The 22,530-nt window shown below is 50.7% G+C and overlaps 1 protein-coding gene across 1 annotated transcript in view; it reads left to right on the forward strand.

The window, feature by feature from the left end:
• Positions 1 to 18,978, forward strand: part of LOC119955536 (neurogenic locus notch homolog protein 1-like) — a gene marked incomplete at its 5' end in the record, with an annotated part of 72,981 nt that extends 54,003 nt beyond the window's left edge. Inside the window, 2 exons of the mRNA XM_038781809.1 lie at positions 16,381 to 16,551; positions 18,974 to 18,978. Of these exons, the coding sequence (XP_038637737.1) occupies positions 16,381 to 16,551; positions 18,974 to 18,978 (176 nt within the window). The remainder of the gene's footprint in view (positions 1 to 16,380; positions 16,552 to 18,973) is intronic.
• Positions 18,979 to 22,530: the final 3,552 nt, after the last annotated feature.

Genomic DNA, 22,530 nt, shown 5'->3' on the forward strand with positions numbered 1-22,530 from the left:
GGCGACTGAGACTGACTGGATGGTTCCTCAGAGAGCTGGCATGGGCTCGATAAGCTGAACAGCCTCCTCCTGTGCCTTATGTGTCAGACACAAACACCAGCACGTAAGGGTTGGATTACATTGTCCAGTGCTGGAAACTTCACATAATTCTGTCTTGTTAATGGCTCAATGCGGGAGCGGCTCGCCCAGCTTCTGACATGTAACCCAGATGCTGGGCTATTCAGAGACACAGTTATTGGGGAGGATTTCAAGGGGTGACGTGCAGTTTGGACAGGTGGGGCTATTTGTGTCTGAGCTTTGAGGGATTCCGGAGACAGACAGGGCCCTCATTCCAATATGCCATTTCTCAGAGAGACTGTCCTTACTCTGGCACCTGAAGGACAAGGCAGCTGGGGACACACAGATCGGGTATCTGGTGGAGTCGCAGGGGACCGGGGTCTGGAGATGAGCTCAGAACCCAGGTTCCAGTGAGAGGACGGATATTTTAAAAAGCAATGGCACTCTTCAGCGACTTTCATAATGTCAGGTTACAGCCAATCGGACACATTCAGCAAGTGTAATCATTGTTGTAATATAGAAATCAAATCTGTATAAAACAACACCCAACACACTGCAGTCCGGGGCCAATTAATCTGATTTCTTTAAACAATTTAGAATCAGCAACACGGAGGAGATATTTCCAATTCCACTTTCTCATCAACCTCGATAACACATGGGTACCAAATTCAACAGCACCTCTGACAGTGCGGCACTCCCTCAGTACTGACCCTCTGACAGTGCGGCACTCCCTCAGTACTGACCCTCTGACAGTGCGGCACTCCCTCAGTACTGACCCTCTGACAGTGCAGCACTCCCTCAGTACTGACCCTCTGACAGTGCAGCACTCCCTCAGTACTGACCCTTTGACAGTGCGGCACTCCCTCAGTACTGACCCTCTGACAGTGCGGCACTCCCTCAGTACTGACCCTCTGACAGTGCGGCACTCCCTCAGTACTGACCCTCTGACAGTGCAGCACTCCCTCAGTACTGACCCTCTGACAGTGCAGCACTCCCTCAGTACTGACCCTCTGACAGTGTGGCACTCCCTCAGTACTGACCCTCTGACAGTGTGGCGCTCCCTCAGTACTGACCCTCTGACAGTGCGGCACTCCCTCAGTACTGACCCTCTGACAGTGCGGCACTCCCTCAGTACTGACCCTCTGACAGTGCAGCACTCCCTCAGTACTGACCCTCTCTGACAGTGCAGCATTCCCTCAGTACTGACCCTCTGACAGTGCGGCACTCCCTCAGTACTGACCCTCTGAAAGTGCGGCACTCCCTCAGTACTGACCCTCTGACAGTGTGGCACTCCCTCAGTACTGACCCTCTGACAGTGCGGCACTCCCTCAGTACTGACCCTCTGACAGTGCAGCACTCCCTCAGTACTGACCCTCTGACAGTGCAGCACTTCCTCAGTACTGGCCCTCTGACAATGCAGCACTCCCTCAGTACTGACCCTCTGACAGTGCGGCACTCCCTCAGTACTGACATTCTGACAGTGCGGCACTCCCTCGGTACTGACCCTCTGACAGTGCAGCACTCCCTCAGTACTGACCCTCTGACAGTGCAGCACTCCCTCAGTACTGACCCTCTGACAGTGCAGCGCTCCCTCAGTACTGACCCTCTGACAGTGCAGCGCTCCCTCAGTACTGACCCTCCGACAATGCAGCACTCCCTCAGTACTGACCCTCTGACAGTGCGGCACTCCCTCAGTACTGACATTCTGACAGTGCGGCACTCCCTCGGTACTGACCCTCTGACAGTGCAGCACTCCCTCAGTACTGACCCTCTGACAGTGCAGCACTCCCTCAGTACTGACCCTCTGACAGTGCGGCACTCCCTCAGTACTGGCCCTCTGACAGTGCAGCGCTCCCTCAGTACTGACCCTCTGACAGTGCGGCACTCCCTCAGTACTGACCCTCTGACAGTGCAGCACTCCCTCAGTACTGACCCTCTGACAGTGCAGCACTCCCTCAGTACTGACCCTTTGACAGTGCGGCACTCCCTCAGTACTGACCCTCTGACAGTGCGGCACTCCCTCAGTACTGACCCTCTGACAGTGCGGCACTCCCTCAGTACTGACCCTCTGACAGTGCAGCACTCCCTCAGTACTGACCCTCTGACAGTGCAGCACTCCCTCAGTACTGACCCTCTGACAGTGTGGCACTCCCTCAGTACTGACCCTCTGACAGTGTGGCGCTCCCTCAGTACTGACCCTCTGACAGTGCGGCACTCCCTCAGTACTGACCCTCTGACAGTGCGGCACTCCCTCAGTACTGACCCTCTGACAGTGCAGCACTCCCTCAGTACTGACCCTCTCTGACAGTGCAGCATTCCCTCAGTACTGACCCTCTGACAGTGCGGCACTCCCTCAGTACTGACCCTCTGAAAGTGCGGCACTCCCTCAGTACTGACCCTCTGACAGTGTGGCACTCCCTCAGTACTGACCCTCTGACAGTGCGGCACTCCCTCAGTACTGACCCTCTGACAGTGCAGCACTCCCTCAGTACTGACCCTCTGACAGTGCAGCACTTCCTCAGTACTGGCCCTCTGACAGTGCGGCACTCCCTCAGTACTGACCCTCTGACAGTGCAGCACTCCCTCAGTACTGAACATCTGACAGTGCGGCACTCCCTCAGTACTGACCCTCTGACAGTGCAGCTCTACCTCAGTACTGACCCTCTGACAGTGCGGCACTCCCTCAGTACTGACCCTCTGACAGTGCAGCGCTCCCTCGGTACTGACCCTCTGACAGTGCAGCGCTCCCTCAGTACTGACCCTCTGACAATGCGGCACTCCCTCAGCACTGACCCTCTGACAGTGCAGCGCTCCCTCAGTACTGACCCTCTGACAGTGCGGCACTCCCTCAGTACTGACCCTCTGACTGTGCGGCACTCCCTCAGTACTGACCCTCTGACAGTGTGGCACTCCCTCAGTACTGACCCTCTGGCAGTGCGGTGATCCCTCAGTACTGACCCTTTGACAGTGCGGCACTCCCTCAGTACTGACCCTCTGACAGTGCAGCACTCCCTCAGTACTGACCCTCTGACAGTGCAGCACTCCCTGAGTACTGACCCTCTGACAGTGCAGCACTCCCTGAGTACTGACCCTCTGACAGTGCGGCATTCCCTCAGTGCTGACCCTCTGACAGTGCGGCGCTCCCTCAGCATTGATCCTGAATATTGCAGTGCCGAATTTCTCCGGCTTGAGTTGTACTCATGCTGCAGGGTAATACAAGGTCAGAGGAACATAAGAACATAAGGAGTTGGATTGGCAAATCAACTCCCTCGAGGTTCCTCACCCATTCAGTAAGATCATTCCTGATCATCACTCTCAATCCATCCCCCTGCGCTATCGCCGTGTCCTCCAATTCCCTTGATCCACAAAAACCCACTGATCTCGGTCTGGCATTGACCAACCTCTCTGAGGTGGTGATCTCAAAATATTCATAATGCTCAACCTGAAAATCTTTCTCCTCATCTCAATCTGCAAAAACCAACTCCTTATCCGATCCCTGTTCCAGATCTCCCCGCGCGAGGAAAGACCTTCCCAGTAGCTGCCCCATCAGGGCCTTAGAGATCACCCCCATTCTGCTCAGCTCCAGGAAATTCAGCCCAGTCTCCGGCATCTCTCCTGACAGGACAATCCCCCCAATCCCAGAAACCTACCCGTGAAACTTTGTTGCCTGTCCCCTCGGGCAAACCCATCATTCCTTAGGTAATGAGGCCAAAACAGGAGTTTGGGAGATGGTGGCCTGGTGTTAATGTCACTGGACCATCAACCCAGAGGCCCAGGTTAATGTTCTGGCGACACTGGGCGGTATGCTCTCTCCCCCCCCCCCCCCCCTCCCCCCCCAACGGCGGGTTGGAGAATCGCCGGGGCGCCTCGCGAATCGCACCATGCCGCCCCATCCCCGCACACGGTTCTCCCAACCCCCCTAAAACCAGCGCCGGGCCATTCAGTTTTATCGCCGCAAACGGTGGGCGGCGATTACCCCCCACCTCCCCCCCCCCCCCCCCCCCCCCCCCCAGGTCTACATTCCACCGCGGCCGGCCCCTGAACACTGTAGCCACCTGGGGTGGCCACGTCCCGATTACAAAATGGACACTTTGCAAAGAATGCAGGGAAAATGGACAATGCTGAGAAAGCAAGCAGGAGCAAGGTCTGTCTGTTGATTGGAGTTTGCAGCTCCCAGACAAGACCGATACTGCGAAGCCATTACCATACTAATGAGCCATCTCCGGGGACAAAAGAGAAACATTTAGGTAAACGATACTAAAGCAGACACCCCGGCGCCAGAGGAGACTAGAACAAAGCCGGCCAACGGCCACCTAGGGCCCGCCCAGCAATCAGGGCAGCCACCCCTTTATTGGAGGAAATCGATACCAATGATCAGGATACGGTCCAATTAATTGGGACCCAGTTCAAGGCCCGCTCAAAAGCCCGCGAAGCCCCTTTGGGTATAAGGAGAAGCCCCCAAGAGAGAATCGCTCTCTTGGCCTTGGCTCTCAGCGAGGAGAGACCTGCCCAGCAGCTGCACCAGAACAAGTAAATCCAAAGTCAATGCACGCTCCGAGACAGACGCTCCTAGCTACTATTCCGTACCAGCTCCACCCCAGCAGCCTCAGAACCCGACAACAGCCATTGTTCCTCTGACTGAGTGGGCGCCCAAAGCTAAGTATAGGCTTTAGTAGTAGTGATAGTTTAGTTAGTAGAGTTTGTGCATGAGTATAATTAACTGTGTGTGTAAATAAATGTACATTGATTTCGAACTTACTAACTGGTGTATCGAGTCTTTGATCAGTATTCGGGTTTGAACCTTGTGGCGGTATCGAAAGATATCTTGAGCAAACGTAATTAGAATTAAGGAAGGCAATCATATTAACCGCCATATCTGTGTGGGTTTCACCCCCACAACCCAAAGATGTGCAGGATAGGTGGATTGGCCACTCTAAATTGCCCCTTAATTAGAAAAAATAATTGGGTACTCTAAATTTATAAAAAAATAAATAAAATATTAACCGCCATAAACAGCCAATTAACGAGAGAACACAATGAGCAACAACACCCACATCATATTGCGTCGGAGCCGGCGCATGTAAGAAGTTTTCCGCGCATGCGCAGGATTGAGCTGTCCCAACTGCTCATGCGCGGGTTGGCGCAGCGCCCATTTGGTGCCGCATAGGGATGCTGGAGTGGCGTGAACCGCTCCAGCGCCGTGCTGGTCCCCTGTGGGGGCCAGAATAGGTCATGCCCAGGCCCTGTTCGCACTGACGTGAAATGTGACAGCGTTCACGCCGTCACGGGCACCTGGTCTGCGGAGCGGAGAACCGCCCCCACTGGGTGGAATTTGAAGTGTGAGGTATCCCTGAGGAGGCTTTTTGTATAGTTTGGAGGTTTACTGGAAACTATACACAGGCACAGAGCTATATCCGACAGGTCTTTACTCCATGAATCCCGGGTATATACTGCCCGGGTTCCTGCACCGAGGGCTCCGTGCTTTCCCCTCATTGGTTGGGATTCGTGCCTCTCCGCACCATAGGCCCCAACCAGGTCATGTGGACTGTGAAAGATCGTCTCTTAAAGGAGCCACATCCCTCCTCCCTTAATTCCCTTGACACATATACTAGTCCCCGTAAAAGCTGCACCATTATCGGGAACCAATATCCCTGGGAGACCATGAACAGTGAAGATGCACATCAGGGTTTTGATGATGTCCGCTGAGATTGATGCCCCCATTTCCTGGACATCCAGCCACTTGGAATGGGCGCCCATTAGTATCCGGACAATTCTACCCAGGAAGGGACCCGCAAAATCAGCGTGTAAACGTGTCCAGGACTGCCTGGCCACTCCCATGGATACAGATGGGCCGCGGGAGACAAGGTTTGCGGCAACGAACAGACGTCACGCTGACCGACCAGGTTCTCAATATCTTGGTCAAAACCCGGCCACCATGTGTAGCTCCTGGGCCAACGTTTTTCTCTTAGTCTAGCCAGGACGCACACTGATAAACTACTGCAGCACTGTCCCTCCCGCTGAAGGTGTTATCACAACCAGGGGACCCCAGATCAATACTCCGTCTTCGCAACAGAATTAATCTTACCTCAGATGGTAGAGCCTGAGCTGATCGGAATTGTTATGGTGCCATCCACTCAGAACCATTTATTTGACCCTTGAGGTGACGGTGTCCTGCGGAGTCCAGTTCCTGAGGCACGCTGAGCCGACTGGCAGGGTATCCAGAAACATTATCACCAGGGCAATCTCTTTGTGGGACAGGTGGTGGTGGTGGCAGACCTTGGGCAGTGGGAGATCTGTGTCCCTGGTCGATGCTGGACAATGTAGCTTTAGGGCTGTCGATGCCAAAGCCCACCATTGCATCTTGGTCAAGGCAACCGGTGGAATTGGTTTATCCTCTCGGAGTAACCGAATATACCAGCTTGCGGTCGGAGAATCGGCGGCCATACACGGACTGACGGAATGTTTTCACACCGTGTACCACGGGGAGGCCCTCTTTTCCAACTTCTGCATCAGTGAGAGTTTGGGAGGCGAAGGTGATTGGTCGATCAGTGCCCTCCTCCATTTTGTGGGACAGAACCGCCCCTAATCCCATAAAGCAAAGCATTATTAGTCGGAATGGACCAACAAACTGGACGACAGTAGGGTCAGCTTGACCCGATGGACACCTTGTTTTTGTGGCTCTTTCCAACACCACCATTGGTGCTTCTTTCAAAGGAGGTGCACAGGCGCTAACGTCGTTGCCAATTTAGGGATGAACTGGCCATAGTAATTTACCATGCCCAGAAACAATTTCAATTCTGCAACATTTCTCTTTGATGGCATTCACATTGTCCCCAGCATTTTGTGTCCATCTTAAATCGCAAATATGTGACCTCACTGGCCTGAAATATGCACTTTTCTCTTTTTAATCTGATGCCAGGACCTCAAACATTTTAAGGACGTCTTCTAAGCAGGGCAGATGCTCCTCGTGTGAAGTCCCCATCACTAAGGTGGTGTCTACGTACACCACAACCTTTGGGATTCCTTGTAACAAGTTCTCCATCGTCCTCTGGAATATTGCACAGGAGGATGATACATTGGAAACCCCACTTCTGCATGTTGACGGTCGCGAATTTCAAAGTCCTCGTCCAATTCAAGTTGAATATAAGCCTGAGTTAAGTCAAGCTTTGTATTTGTGAATACCCCCCGCCCCCGCACACTGCGCATAGAGGCCTTCTATCTAAGAAATTGGAAAAATGTCGAGTTGGCCCGTTCGGTTTATGGTGCATTTGTAGTCACCGCAGACTCTGACATAATGGTTAGGTTTTAAGACAGGGACGATAGGGGTCGCCCATTCAGAGGATTGTACCAGTTTTATGATCCCTTGTTCTTCCAAGCGTGTCAACTCGGCCTCGACTCGGCCGATGACCCACTTTTCGTCCTTGCCTCTGCCCACAATCCTGTTCCTGGGATCTCTGTTCTGCCTCCTCTGTGACTGTTACTTAGGGTGCTCGCCTGGCAGCTATTCCACTGCAAGGTTGATTTATCATAGAATCCCTACAGTGCAGAAGAAAGCCCTTCGACCCACCGGGTGTGACTGACCCGTTGAAGGTAAACTCTCCCCATGCCCCCTCCCCCATCCATCTCCCTCTATCCCTGTAACCCCATAGCCTAATCTGCACATCCCGGGACACAAAGGAGCAATTTAGCATGGCCAATCCACCTAACTTGCACATCTTTAGACTGAGAGAGGAAACCGTAGTACCCGGAGGAAATCCACGTAGACATGGAGAGAACGTACAACTCCTTGGCTTCCGGCACGCACTGTGGGTCAGAAGCGCTTTTCTCTGTGCATTCAGTGGCTTCAGCTATTTCTATCTCTTGTCGAGGGATATTTTTGTTTCGGCTAACAATTCCCTTTGTACATCGTTATTGTTGATGCCACAAACCAGACAGTCATGCAGCACGTCGCTTAACGCTGAGCCGAGTTCGCAGTGTTCAGCAATTTGGCAGTCTGGAAACAGAAACGGAGATGATCTCCCCTGGGTTCCTGATGGACAGGTTATCAGAGTATCATAGAAGTTACAGTGCTGAAGGAGGCCATTTATACGTCTGCAGTGTATTAGACTCACCAGCTCTCGGGGCGCAGCTAATGAAGGAGCAGTGCTCCGGAAGCTAGTGATTCCAAATAAACCCGTTGGACTTTAACCCGATGTTGTAAGACTTCTTACTGTGCTCACCCCAGTCCAGCGCCGGCATCTCCCTATCGTGTAATGGACAGTCAGGGTTGAAATGCTCTTTCAAACACATCAGTAGCTGGTCAAATGATTTTGTGTCTGGGGCCTCTGGGAACATCAAATACCTAATGAGGTTGTAAGCTTGGGGCCCACAAACAGTTAACAAAAAATACCGGAGTCTCTCGGCTGGGTGTGCGGAGTCTGCACGTCCTCCCCGTGTCTGCGTGGGTTTTGTCCGGGTGCTCCAGTTTCCTCCCACAGTCCAAAGATGTGCAGGTTGGGTGAATTGGCCGCGATCAATGTGCGGAGTTACGGGATCGGGTGGGGGAGTGGGCCGAGGTAGGGTGCACTTTCGGAGGGTCAGTGCAGATTTGTTGGGCTGAATGGCCTCCTTCTGTACTATGGATATATTTTTTCCCCCTTTTTTACTATAAATTTAGAGTACCCAATTCATTATTTTCCAATTAAGGGGCAATTTAGCGTGGCCAATCCACCTACTCTGCACATCTTTGGGTTGTGGGGGTGAAACCCACGCAGACACGGGGAGAATGTGCAAACTCCACACGGACAGTGACCCAGAGCCGGGATCGAACCTGGGACCTCGGCGCCGTGAGGCAGCAGTGTTCTATGGATATATTGGCCCCAATCTTTGGCCCCTTGGCCAAAGAGATCGAGTTTTCGATCACAGCCATTGTTTTTCACTCGCTGTTTCTCTGCCGACCTCACCTTTTCCGTTTCTTGGAGAATGTTCCATGGGCCCTTTCCCTCGCGAACGTTGAGACGTGCGAGCGTTGTCCGATTTACTCTCTTTGGCAATGTAATAGAGCGCGGTATTACCGAGAAGGCTCCTTGTATAACAAAAGGGTTCAGTGGAAACAACAATAACTATACACAGGCACAGAGATATCTCAGCATCTTGGCTCCTGTGTCCACATTGACTGGGACCCTCCCCCCAGGGCCCTGCGCTTTTTTCTCATTGGTTGGGGTTCACGCATTCCCATGTGCTAGTCCCCAAGTGGGTCATGTGTCTGGTGAAAGCTCGTCCCCGAAAGGGGCCAAGCTGCCACAAACTGCATTAATAAAATAATCTGGAATTGATAACGTGATTGTGGCAATTCAACCATAATTTAAACATCCATCTGGGTCACTAATCTCCTGTAGGGAAGGAAATCTGCCGTCCTTACGCGGTCTGGCCGACATGTGACTCCAGACCCACAGCGATGTGGTTGACTCTGAAATGACTATGTGCCAGTTAGCACTGCTGCCTCAGCACCAGGAACCCAGGTTCAATTCCGGCCTTGGGTGACGATCTGTATGGAGCTTGCATTTTCTCCCCGTGTCCACGTGGGCTTCCTCCAGGTGCTCCGGTTTCCTCCCACAGTCCAAAGATATGCAGGGGAGGTGGGGTGGTGGGGATAGGGTGGGGGAGTGGAACTGGGTGGGGTGCACTACCCCAGTGAGAGTCAGTGTGTGTGGGACCCGTACCCCAGTGAGAGTCAGTGTGTGTGGGACCCGTACCCCAGTGAGAGTCAGTGTGTGTGGGACCCGTACCCCAGTGAGAGTCAGTGTGTGTGGGACCCGTACCCCAGTGAGAGTCAGTGTGTGTGGGACCCGTACCCCAGTGAGAGTCAGTGTGTGTGGGACCCCTACCCCAGTGAGAGTCAGTGTGTGTGGAACCCGTACCCCAGTGAGAGTCAGAGTGTGTGGGACCCGTACCCCAGTGAGAGTCAGTGTGTGTGGGACCCCTACCCCAGTGAGAGTCAGTGTGTGTGGGACCTGTACCCCAGTGAGAGTCAGTGTGTGTGTGACCCATACCCCAGTGAGAGTCAGTGTGTGTGGGACCCGTACCCCAGTGAGAGTCAGTGTGTGTGGGACCCGTACCCCAGTGAGAGTCAGTGTGTGTGGGACCCGTACCCCAGTGAGAGTCAGTGCGTGTGGGACCTGTACCCCAGTGAGAGTCAGTGTGTGTGGGACCTGTACCCCAGTGAGAGTCAGTGTGTGTGGGACCCGTACCCCAGTGAGAGTCAGTGTGTGTGGGACCCGTACCCCAGTGAGAGTCAGTGTGTGTGGGACCTGTACCCCAGTGAGAGTCAGTGTGTGTGGGACCCGTACCCCAGTGAGAGTCAGTGTGTGTGGGACCCGTACCCTAGTGAGAGTCAGTGTGCGTGGGACCCGTACCCCAGTGAGAGTCAGTGTGTGTGGGACCCGTACCCCAGTGAGAGTCAGTGTGTGTGGGACCCGTACCCCAGTGAGAGTCAGTGTGTGTGGGACCCGTACCCCAGTGAGAGTCAGTGTGTGTGGGACCCGTACCCCAGTGAGAGTCAGTGTGTGTGGGGCCCGTACCCCAGTGAGAGTCAGTGTCTGGGACCCGTACCCCAGTGAGGGTCAGTGTGTGTGGGACCCGTACCCCAGTGAGAGTCAGTGTGTGGGACCCGTACCCCAGTGAGGGTCAGTGTGTGTGGGACCCGTACCCCAGTGAGAGTCAGTGTGTGTGGGGCCCGTACCCCACTGAGAGTCAGTGTGTGTGGGGCCCGTACCCCAGTGAGAGTCAGTGTGCCCCAGTTCCTGGTGTCTGTGTGGATGGAAGGAGCTGAGTGCTCCCTGGGACAGATTTAATAAGTGGCAGAGGACACGACGTCTCAGCAGATTTGCAGGTGGTGGAGGGAATCGGAGCTTCCTGAGAAGAGGACAGTCTATTAAAAGGAGAAAAGGGAAATGCGCACAAAATATAACTTGTGAAAAATCAGGAGAATCCAGGGAATTTCAGGATGGTGACCTGTGGTCACAGCTATTCTGGCATTGGGGAGGGGAGCAGCAGAGCGGAGGGACCCCTTCCCAAGATAACGCAGAGGGTCAAACTGCATAGGAAGAAGGAATAGTGCAGGAATGGAAGTGGAATGCTGAGGCTGTGGAATCCTGCCTGTCAACACATGGGTGGGTCCATGAGGTTAGTGATCATCAGCCTGATGCTGCAACCAGGGTGGCTGACGATATTGTGGCTCTCACTGGGCCATGGCTTCAACATGGGGAGCAATGGGAATTGGGGACATTTGCACCGAGGAAGAGACCAGGCCACCCAGCCTGTTGACTGACTGACCCTTCTGATTGGGGTTGACACACTGCCTGAGGACATCCCACAGATTTCAACCTGTCACCTACTATCGCTAACCACCCCAGCCCCAGTCTCCTTCCATTGGCTGATGTACCGGGAGCACGCACAGCCAATTACAATAGGGACGGACTCTTTTCGAGGGCGATTGGAGGGATTTGACTTTCAGTCAAGTGTATCTTTTGGGGCAGCTCGGTGGCGCAGTGGTTAGCACTGCTGCCTCGTGGCGCCGAGGTCCCAGGTTCGATCCCGGCTCTGGGTCACTGTCCGTGTGGAGTTTGCACATTCTCCCAGTGTTTGCGTGGGTTTCGCCCCCACAACCCAAAGATGTGCAGGGTAGGTGGATTGGCCATGCTAAATTGCCCCTTAATTGGAAAAAAAATGAATTGGGGACTTCTAAATTTATTTTAAAAAGTGCATCTTTTGGAATTAATATATGGAAGTGTTTATAAGTAAATTGCGCAATTTGTTTTGATGCTGGGATGATTTATTTTTGCTTTCCTGGGAACTCCAGGGAAATCCTGTCAGTGTTGGCAACACCAGTTTAGACAGAGATGGATTTAGGCTCTCTCTCTCTATCTCTATCTCCAGCTACAACCGGCCACCTCTGAATGGACATGATTGACGTGTCGACCCTGATGTGCTGGAGAAATGTAGCAGGGTCGTTGCCAACAAGTGGGTATATTGGTGATGGAATTCTGAGTCACTTCCTTTGCCCAGTTTCTCACCCTCTCGTGTTTCTCACACCCTAGCGATTCCCCAGCTTCTATTGCATCATTTTTAAGCCATTCTCTTCCGCAACGTCAAGTGATACCCAGGCCATTGAGTTCGACAGGGATCACTCAGGCCACTGACTAAATCCTCCCCATTGCCCCCTACCCCACACATACACCTCTCTGTCAACCTCTCAGTCTGGCCTAATTTTTTTTTTAAACATTTGATTGAGGCATTTATAATTTTATAACAATGAACGGTACAAATACAAAAATAAACATAGTGCAAAAGAACATCTCTCCATCGCTCATTAATCCCACTACACTGAACACAATGTAGCCTAACTCCTCCCCCACCCCCACTGCCTCTGCTGACAGTTTAATTTTTCCCGAAGTCGATAAACGGCTGCCACCTCCGGACGAACCCGAACGTTGACCCTCTCGGGGTGAACCTAATTTTCTCAAGCCTGTGAAACCCGGCCATGTCACTCACCCAAATCTCTGACTTTGGGGGCTTCGAGTCCCTCCACACTAACAGGGCAGCACGGTGGCGCAGTGGTTAGCATTGGAGGGCAGCACAGTGGCCTAGTGGTTAGCACTGTGGCCTCACGGTGCTGAGGTCCCAGGTTCGATCCCGGCTCTGGGTCACTGTCCGTGAGGAGTTTGCACATTCTCCCCGTGTCTGGGTGGGTTTCGCCCCCACAACCTAAAGATGTGCAGGTTAGGTGAATTGGCCACGCTAAATTGCCCCTTAATTGGAAAAAATAATTGGGTACTCTAAATTTAAAAAATAAAAAATAAATTTTTTTTTTAAAAACCGAAAAAAAAACCCACTAACAATATCCGTCTCCGGGCTACCAAAGAGGCAAAGGCCAAAATGTCAGCCTCTCTCTCCCCCTGGACTCCGAGACACAGCCTGGCCTCATTACCAACTCCAATTCCCCCCTTGGCAGCCGTGCCATTCAGCTGCCTGGGACCTCAGCCCTGACATTCCCTCACCTACACCTCACTGCCTCTGTCTCCTGCATCAACATTCTCCTTAAAACTGACCTCTTTGACCGAGCTGTTGGTCAGCTCCCTAATATCTCCCGATGCTGCTCAAAGTCACATCCTGTCTGACTTGTGCAGCGAAGCATGTCTGGGCCGTTTCAGGGAAAGAGTTCCCGAAAAGCCTGGTGTGGTTGATGTTGGGATAATTAGCTGGAAAATGAGTGCAGGTGATGGTCCTGACCAGCACATCTGGAAAGGGAGTGAATGTGAGGATTTGATGGCGATGCCCTGTCTTTCTCTCCAGAGGACGGTATGGGCCCCTGTTGGAGTGGTTTAGGCCAGTGAGCCGAACAATATCAGTTCAAATCCCATCTCGGACAAATGACAATTTGGATTCGGATTCAGAACTGATCAGAAATAAAACTTCTGATCAGGAATAGTGAGCACAGAATGTTCAATTGTCAAATTAAAAGGGGCTGTTTTTGCACACTGGGCTAAATCGTTGGCTTTGAAAGAAGACCAAGCCTCCCCGAACAGGTGCCGGAATGTGGCGACTAGGGGCTTTTCACAGAAACTTCATTTGAAGCCTACTCGTGACAATAAGCCATTTTCATTCATTTCAAATGAACCCCTGGGACCGGTAACTCGGTGAGGGTCAGGGGGCAGAGGGTTCGGTTTTTGGAACCGTGTGGTTGGGGATGGGATCTCTGTCCCTCACTGGCTGGGAACCCCACCACCCGCTCAGTCCGAGTCAGATGATGAATAAGAGAGCTTATAGAGTCACAGAGGTTTACGGCAGGGAAACAGGCCCTTTGGCCCAACCTGTCCATGTCGCCCAGTTTTACCACTAAACTAGTCCTAATTGCCCGCATTTGGCCCATATCCCTCTGTACCCATCTGACCCATATAACTGTCTAAATGCTTTATAAAATTGTATCCCCTCTATCACTGCCTCTGGCAGCTCGTTCCAGACTCTCCCCACCCTCTGGACCTTTCTGTATCTCTCCCCTCTCACCTTAAACCTATGTCCTGGACTCCTCTGCTTTTGGGTAAAGATGTTGACTATCTACCTTATCTATTCCCCTCATTATTTTATAGACCTCTACGCTCCAGGGAAAAAAGTCCCAGCCTATCCAGCCTCTCCTTATAACTCAAACCATCAAACCACCCCCTGGGAGTCCAGGGGGTGAGAGAGGCTGACATTTTGGCCTTTGCCTCCTTGGTAGCCCGGTTAGCATGGAGGAACTCAAAGGCCCCAAAATCAGAGGTTTGGGTAGGCGACATGGCTGGGTTTCTCAAGCATCCTAGTAAATCTCTTCTGCCCTCTTTCTAGTTTAACAATATCCTTCCTATAATAGGGTGACCAGAACTGAACACAGTATTCCACGTGTGGTCTTACCAATGTCTTGTACAACTTCAACAAGACGTCCCAACTCCTGTATTCAGCATTCTGACCAATAAAACCTGGCATGCTGAATGCCTTCTTCACCACCCTGTCCACCTGCCACTCCACCTTCAAGGAGCTATGAACCTGTACCCCGAGATCTCTTTGTTCTGTAACTCTCCCCAACACCCTACCGTTAACTGAGTAGGTCCTGCCCTGATTTGATCGACCAAAATGCATCGCCTCACATTTATTTAATGAATCTCCATCTACCATTCATCGGCCCACTGGCCCAATTGGTCAAGATCTCGTTACAGTCCTAGATAACCTTCTTCACTGTTCACTATGCCACTAATCTTGGTGTCATCTGCAAACTTACTAACCATGCATTCTCATCCAAATCATTTATATAAATAACAAACAACAGTGAACCCAGCACCGATCCCTGAGGCACACAGCTGGTCACAGGCCTCCAGTTTGAAAAGCAACCCTCCACAACCACCCTTTTTCTTATTTTCATCCTATTTTTCACCTTTCTCTGTTTCATCAAAGAGGTAGATTTTAAAGACTGTTTTTAGAGGAGATGAAATGAGAGAGGTGGAGAGATTTAATGAGAGAACTCCAGAGCGCGGGGTCCGGACAGCTGAAGGCACAGCCGCCAATGGGAGAGTCATTAAAATCAGGGCTTCCATGATGATGGGAGCACAGCATTCTGGGAAGGTAAGATGGTAAGGTGGGGTCATTGGTGGTTGGGTGGGTTTAGGGGTAGAGGGTCAACTTAGTGTCAGTACCCGCAATTTGGAAAGGAAAACTCACCACTGCTTCTCAATGTCCCAGTCTGGATAAGAACATAATCACATGGGCGGCATAGTAGCACAGTGGTTAGCACTGCTGCTTCACAGCTCCAGGGTCCCAGGTTCGATTCCCGGCTTGGGTCACTGTCTGTGTGGAGTCTGCACGTTCCCCCCGTGCCTGTGTGGGTTTGCTCCGGTTTCCTCCCACAAGAATTGGGTATTCTGAATTCTCCCTCTGTGAACCCGAACAGGTGCCGGAATGTGGCGACTAGGGGATTTTCACAGTAACTTCATCGCAGTGTTAATGTAAGCCTACTTGTGACAATAATAAAGATTATAATCAAGTTTCACTATTTCTCAAAGTCAAATAGTCCATTGACATCTCCAGAGGAGAAAATATGGACACCCTATTCACCCTCCTTTCCCCCATATCCCTCAACCCCACCTCCTTCCCGTATCCCTCAATCCCACCTTCTCCCTGTATCCTTCAATCCCACCTTCTCCCTGTATCCCTCAATCCCACCTTCTCCCCGTATCCTTCAATCCCACCTTCTCCCTGTATCCTTCAATCCCACCTTCTCCCTGTATCCCTCAATCCCACCTTCTCCCCGTATCCTTCAATCCCACCTTCTCCCTGTATCCTTCAATCCCACCTTCTCCCTGTATCCCTCAATCCCACCTTCTCCATGTATTCCTCAGCCCTCTTGTAGTTTAAAGATGGCAACTTCTTTGTTCGGGAATTACATCAAATTCTGTCACCAATTTTGATGAGTTCATCCCCCTTAACCATCTAAACTCCATGGGGGGGGGGGGGGTGGATTCCAGCTAATGGGATACAACACAAGTTGTCCTCATAATTTCATCCTTCTTAGCTCCACTGTCAGTCTGGGGAAGGGAGGAGATGGGACTATTAGAATCAGCATCACACACATCCAATCAGCTCTGGGATTGAGGGGCGGAGGGGACCTTTAAGAAGGGTTGGGTAATGGATGGAGCATTATCAGGAGTAAATCATGGTGGGGCTGAGAACACAGGATCAAAGATTAGCTGCTGTTTATTGTGTCTCTCCACACAGCGAGCTGGTAAATATTTCACCATAATGTTGTCACTTCCTCAGGGGAAGCTTATTCCTTTGTCTTTATCGCTACTGTAAATCCACCTCACTCAACAATGAAGTTCGGAAACCTTGGCAAACTGCGGGATAACAAAATCTACACATCTGGGGAAATTCCCAGCTCATTCTTGAAGGCCTTGAACACTCTGGTCCCTCATGGCAAACCCCTCAGGGGTGAGCTAGCAAGGTGGATACAGAACTGGCTAGGTCATAGAAGGCAGAGAGTAGCAATGGAAGGGTGCTTTTCTAATTGGAGGGCTGTGACTAGTGGTGTTCCGCAGGGATCAGTGCTGGGACCTTTGCTGTTTGTAGTATATATAAATGATTTGGAGGAAATGTAACTGGTCTGATTAGTAAGTTTGCAGACGACACAAAGGTAGGTGGAATTGCGGATAGCGATGAGGACTGTCAGAGGATACATCAGGATTTAGATCGTTTGGAGACTTGGGCGGAGAGATGGCAGATGGAGTTTAATCCGGACAAATGTGAGGCATTTCGGAAGGTCTAATGCAGGTAGGGAATATACAGTGAATGGTAGAACCCTCAAGAGTATTGACAAATCAGAGAGATCTAGATGTACAGGTCCACAGGTCACTGAAAGGGGCAACACAGGTGGAGAAGGTAGCCAAGAAGGCATACAGCATGCTTGCCTTCATTGGCCGGGACATTGAGTATAAGAATTGGCAAGTCATGTTGCAGCTGAGTTAGGCCACACTTGGAGTATGGTGTTCAATTCTGGTCACCACACTACCAGAGGATGTGGAGGCTTTAGAGAGGCTTTAGAAGAGATTTACCAGGATGTTGCCTGGTATGGAGGGCATTAGCTATGAGGAGAGGTTGAATAAACTCGGTTTGTTCTCACTGGAACGACGGAGGTTGAGGGGCGACCTGATAGAGGTCTACAAAATTATGAGAGGCATAGACAGCGTGGATAGTCAGAGGCTTTTCCCCAGGGTCAAGGGGTCAATTACTAGGGGGCATAGGTTTAAGGGGCAAGGTGCAAGGTTTAGAGGAAATGTACGAGGCAAGTTTTTTACACAGCGGGTAGTGGGTGCCTGGAACTCGCTGCCGGAGGAGATGGTGGAAGCAGGGACGATAGTGACGTTTAAGGGGCACCTTGATAAATATATGACTAGGATGGGAATAGAGGGATACGGACCCCGGAAGTGTAGAAGATTTTAGTTTAGACGGGCAGCATGGTCAGCACGGGTTTGGAGGGCCGAAGGGCCTGTTCCTGTCCTGTACTTTTTTTGTTCTTTGCTCTTTGTTCCAATGTTTGCCGCTCGCCTGCCAACAGTTCACAGGATTGCAGAGTCGTGACAGTGCAGTACGAAGCCATTTGGCCCATTGTGTCTGTGCCAGCCCTCCGAATGAGCAACTCACCTCGTGCCCCCCCCCCCCCCCCCCCCCCCCACCACACCTTCTCCCCATTACCCGGAATCTAATTCCTTTTGAATGGTTCAGTTAAAGCGGCCTCATCCACATGCTCAGGCAGTGCATCCCAGACCCGAGCCACTCACTGTGTGAAAAAGCTTTCCTCAATTCACTTTTGTCAAGTACTTTAAATCTCTGCCCTCTCGTTCTCGACCCTTACACGAGTGGGAGCATCTACTCTGTCCAGACCTCTCATCAACACCTCTATCAAATCTCCTCTCAACTTTCCTTTCACCAAGTTCTAATTCTCCAATCTATCTTCGTGACTGAGGTTTCTCCTCCCTGGAACCATTCCCGGGAATCTTTTCTGCTCCCTCTCACATCCTTCCGAATGTGCGGCGTCCCAAACTGGATAAAATATTCCACATGAGACCAAAATAAGAGACTTGTACAAATTCAACATCACCTGAATGCCTCTGTTAATAAAGGCCAGGATGGGGGAATCACGTGATGTTGGTGCGGGAATAGCAGCATTTCCATGGCCTGGCACTACTTATTCCTTAATCATAGAACATAGAATTTACAGTGCAGAAGGAGGCCATTCAGCCCATCGAGTCTGCACCAGCTCTTGGAAAAAGAACCCTATTTAAGCCCACGACTCCACCCTATCTCCCTAACCCAGTAACCCCATCTGACCTTTCGGACACTAAGGGTCAATTTATCATGGCCAATCCACCTAACCTGCACATCTTTGGACTGTGGGAGGAAACCGGAGCACCCGGAGGAAACCCACGCAGACACGGGGAGAACGTGCAGACTCCACACAGACAGTGACCCAAGCCGGGAATCGAACCTGGGACCCTGGTGCTGTGAAGCCATAATGCTAACCACTGTGCTACCGTGCTGCCATTTCATTTATCCTCTCATTTATCCAGTTTACACGGCACATATGTACCTAATCCTAGAGGGAATACTCTGTGGTCTGTCCCTGGAAGATTTCTGGCTCAGCGTTGGTGACAAAATGCCGAGGAATCCGCAGAAAATACTCGACAGAAGTGGGCGGTCAGATACGGCAAGGGCGGAGCTGACTCCTCGAGCGAGCTCTCAATCCGGCGCTCTTGGAGGTTCTGTAGATGATGACTGCGAACATCATTAAAGTTATTGACGATGTTGCTAAGTGTGCTTTACACTTAATTGCTCTGTTTTATAACTTTTGCTCTAGAGTAGCCAGGTATCTTTCTGATACCACCACGAGGTTCAAGGCCAAGTGCTGATCAATAACTCAATACACCAATTAGCAAGTTTCAAATCAAAACACATTTATTATATACACAGTCAATTGCTACTCATGCATAAAATACTATTCACTAGACTATCACTAAAACTAACAGGCCAGTACTTAGCTTTGGAAAAGGGACCCACCAAGTCAGGGGAACAATTTAAAAAAAAAAAAAATTTAGATTACCCAATTATTTTTGCTATTAAGGGGCAATTTAGAATGGCCAATCCACCTACTCTGCACATTTTTGGGTTGTGGGGGCGAAACCCACGCAGACACAGGGAGAATGTGCAAAATCCACACAGACAGTGACCCAGAGCCGGGATCGAACCTGGGACCTCAGCGCCGTGAGGCGGTTGTGCTAACCACTAGGCCACCGTGCTGCCCGTCAGGGGAACAATTGGCCTCTCGTTCGATTCTGAGTCTGCAGGCTTCCGGCTGGTGTGGACTAAGGGTTAGGAGCGCCTATCTCGTAGCGTGCGTTGACTGGACACTTACTTGGTTGATGCAGCTGCTAGGCAAGTCTCTCCGAGTTGAGAGTCACGGTCAAGAGTTCTTTGAGAGCTGCCAAGAAGGACAAATTGAACTTGGGTCCCCAGGGTGGACCCCGTACCTGGTTCCAATTGATTGGACTGAGTTCTGATCACTTGGATCGATTTCTCCAACACTGGAGCTGTTCCCTGATCGCTGGGCGGTTCCTAAGTGTCCGTTGGCAACAATGTTTATTCTATGAACTCAAGTTAACCTTTTTAAAACATACAGTGAACATCTTAGCAACCATTAATTCAAATACACTCCCCAAAGACTACAATAGTAAGTAATTGTTTAAGCTTTCCTTTTAACATCCATAAGACTTAAAAACATAACCTTTAACAGAAGGACATCAGGTTAAAGTCACTACTGTGAGCAGTTATTAGTTTTAAATCACCAAAGGATCGATTTGCAGTTTTTAGATTACAGAGAGAGAGACTAATACCCCTTCTGGCTGTGACTGCAGCTATCCAGCTCTGAAAACTAAACTAAAACACACCCTGCAGCAAACAGCCTAAAACAAAAGTAAAAAGCTGACAGACAGCCCAGCTCCACCCACTCTCTGACATCACCGCAGTCGTAAACACCCATTTGTTAAAGGTGCTCTCACTACAGATATTTATATACATACCCATTTAAAAAAAATTAATTTAGAGCACCCAATCATTTTTTTTTCCAATTAAGGGCCAATTTAGCGTGGCCAATCCACCTAGCCTGCACATCTTTGGGTTGTGAGGGTGAGACCCACACAAACACGGGGAGAATGTACGAACTCCACACGGACAGTGACCCAGAGCCGGGATCGAACCTGGGACCTCGGTGCCGTGAGGCAGCAGTGCTAACCACTGTGCCACCATGCTGGCCCCTACATACCCATTTATAAATACCCATTTCTTAAAGGCACTCTCACATGACACCATGTTTTCCTAATCTGGATACTAAAGCTGGGTGTATTAAGTTGTACCCTATCTGAGGCCTAGGAACAATCAGCATTCCCAGCCCGGATCTACTGTTTTTTCCAAGATTTCTCGGCAGTGACGCAACAGACGTGCAGAGGCTTCTATTCAGTTAGAAAATGACACAAGGCGGGGGTGGCATGGTGGCATAGTGGTTAGCACTGCTGCCTCATGCACTGAGGTCCCGGGTTAGGTCCCGGGTTCGATCCTGGCCCCGGGTCACTGTCCATGTGGTGTTTGCACATTCTCCCCATGTCTGTGTGGGTCTCACCCCCACAACCCAAAGATGTGCAGGGTAGGTGGATTGGCCATGCTAAATTGGCCCTTAATTGGAAAAAATAATCGGGTACTCTTTAAAAAAAAAGAAAATGACTCAAGGCCGTGGGAGTGAATTAAGCCCTGCTGTACCCTGTGGCACAGGTGATATCCTGAGGTGATAACTGGGGCTGGTTTAGCACAGTGGGCTAAACAGCTGGCAGGTAAAGCAGAACAAGGCCAGCAGCGCGGGTTCAATTCCCGTTCCGGCCTCCCTGAACAGGCGCCGGAATGTGGCAACTAGGGGCTTTCCACAGTAACTTCATTTGAAGCCTACTTGTGACAATAAGCGATTTTCATTTCATTTTTCATTTCACATCCGACAACTCGATAAAGACATTTGATGGCCTTGGCTTTTGTGAACTCCACGGAAGGCAATAACTTGGAGTGGCGATCTGCAGCTCATTGTTAAATGCAGCCTCTATTTTTGTTATGATGTTTCCTGCCTGATTTTACGTTGCTATTTATCATGTCAGCAGGGAGGTGTTAGCAATCAAACTCCATATTGAATGTTTTATCCTTCAGAATCTCAGGGACTTCAGCAATGGGGTCCGCTGTGTAGGTGGTACTGGGGCTGTGTGATAGACGTCCGTCTTTTCTTCTTCTGATCTGTACTTTACGGTGGTATGTTTCTGATCTCCTTATTTCAGTCATGATAAACACGGGTGGCCCCACTGCCAGGGGGCTGGGCGAGTGGTTTAAGGGTGGGGCATTTGACGCCTGTTTTCATTCTGGTTCATCTCTTCTCTTTTCCGAGGAGGATGTCTCCTGTGTGTGATGAAGGAACGGTTGTAGGGAATTCCTGCAGGTCCTCACATGTGCTGAGGAATGTTCCCTTGCGAATTAATGCCATTGCGAATTTCTTGTATGCTTTCATTTTGGGGTTAAAGATTTGTGAACTGGATCGTGCCATGGGACAGGCGGGTCTCAACTCTGAGTGAAAGATGTTTTGGGGTGTTTATGGTGCCTCTGGTACGGCTGGAGATGGGGGAGGAATGTGCCCTAACGTGCCGTTAAAAATCCTGTCCTATATTTTCATTGGCTGATTGAGTAATGGCCGGAGCTACTTTCAAAACCTGCTCCTGGAATGTGCGGGGATGACATCATCCTATTAAGAGAAAAAAGATAAGTCTTCCCTTAAAATGGAGAAAGTTGACATCGCTTTGTTGCAGGAGACTCATTTCGATGACAAGGAACTCTTAAAGTTTAGGCAGGTCTGGGTGGGGCAGGTGTTTCTGCCTCGTCCTCGGCCAGTGGTCGGAGTGTCAGAGAATTGTAGTGATCTGTACATCTGTACATCCATCTGCACATACACCAGGGACTGCAGACAGATGTAACAGCCACAGCATCACCAGAGGGCAGCATCGGGGACGGGTATGAAGGGTCCAGCCCAAGGGAGGATCTGCCTCTTTCAGAAGCACAGGGCCAGTGAGCAGCAGCAGCAGACAGAGACAGCTCAGCATAGGCAGCTTACCTTAGCTTCACTGGTCACAACTCTTGACTGTATTATATCTAGTTAAGCTCTGGAAGCAGAACGAACCCTTTGAATAAAGTATTTGTGTTAACTGTAAGTCTACAGTCTTCATTCAGACTGAGAGAATAACATAAGAATTAATCAACAAAAATGTGCCTTTCCAAGTGGAGAGATCTGTGAAGGACAAGGGGGTTGGTAGATATGTGATTGTCAAGAGACTTTTT

This window comes from Scyliorhinus canicula, chromosome 21 (assembly GCF_902713615.1).
Source record: "Scyliorhinus canicula chromosome 21, sScyCan1.1, whole genome shotgun sequence".
Classification (NCBI taxonomy): domain Eukaryota; kingdom Metazoa; phylum Chordata; class Chondrichthyes; order Carcharhiniformes; family Scyliorhinidae; genus Scyliorhinus; species Scyliorhinus canicula.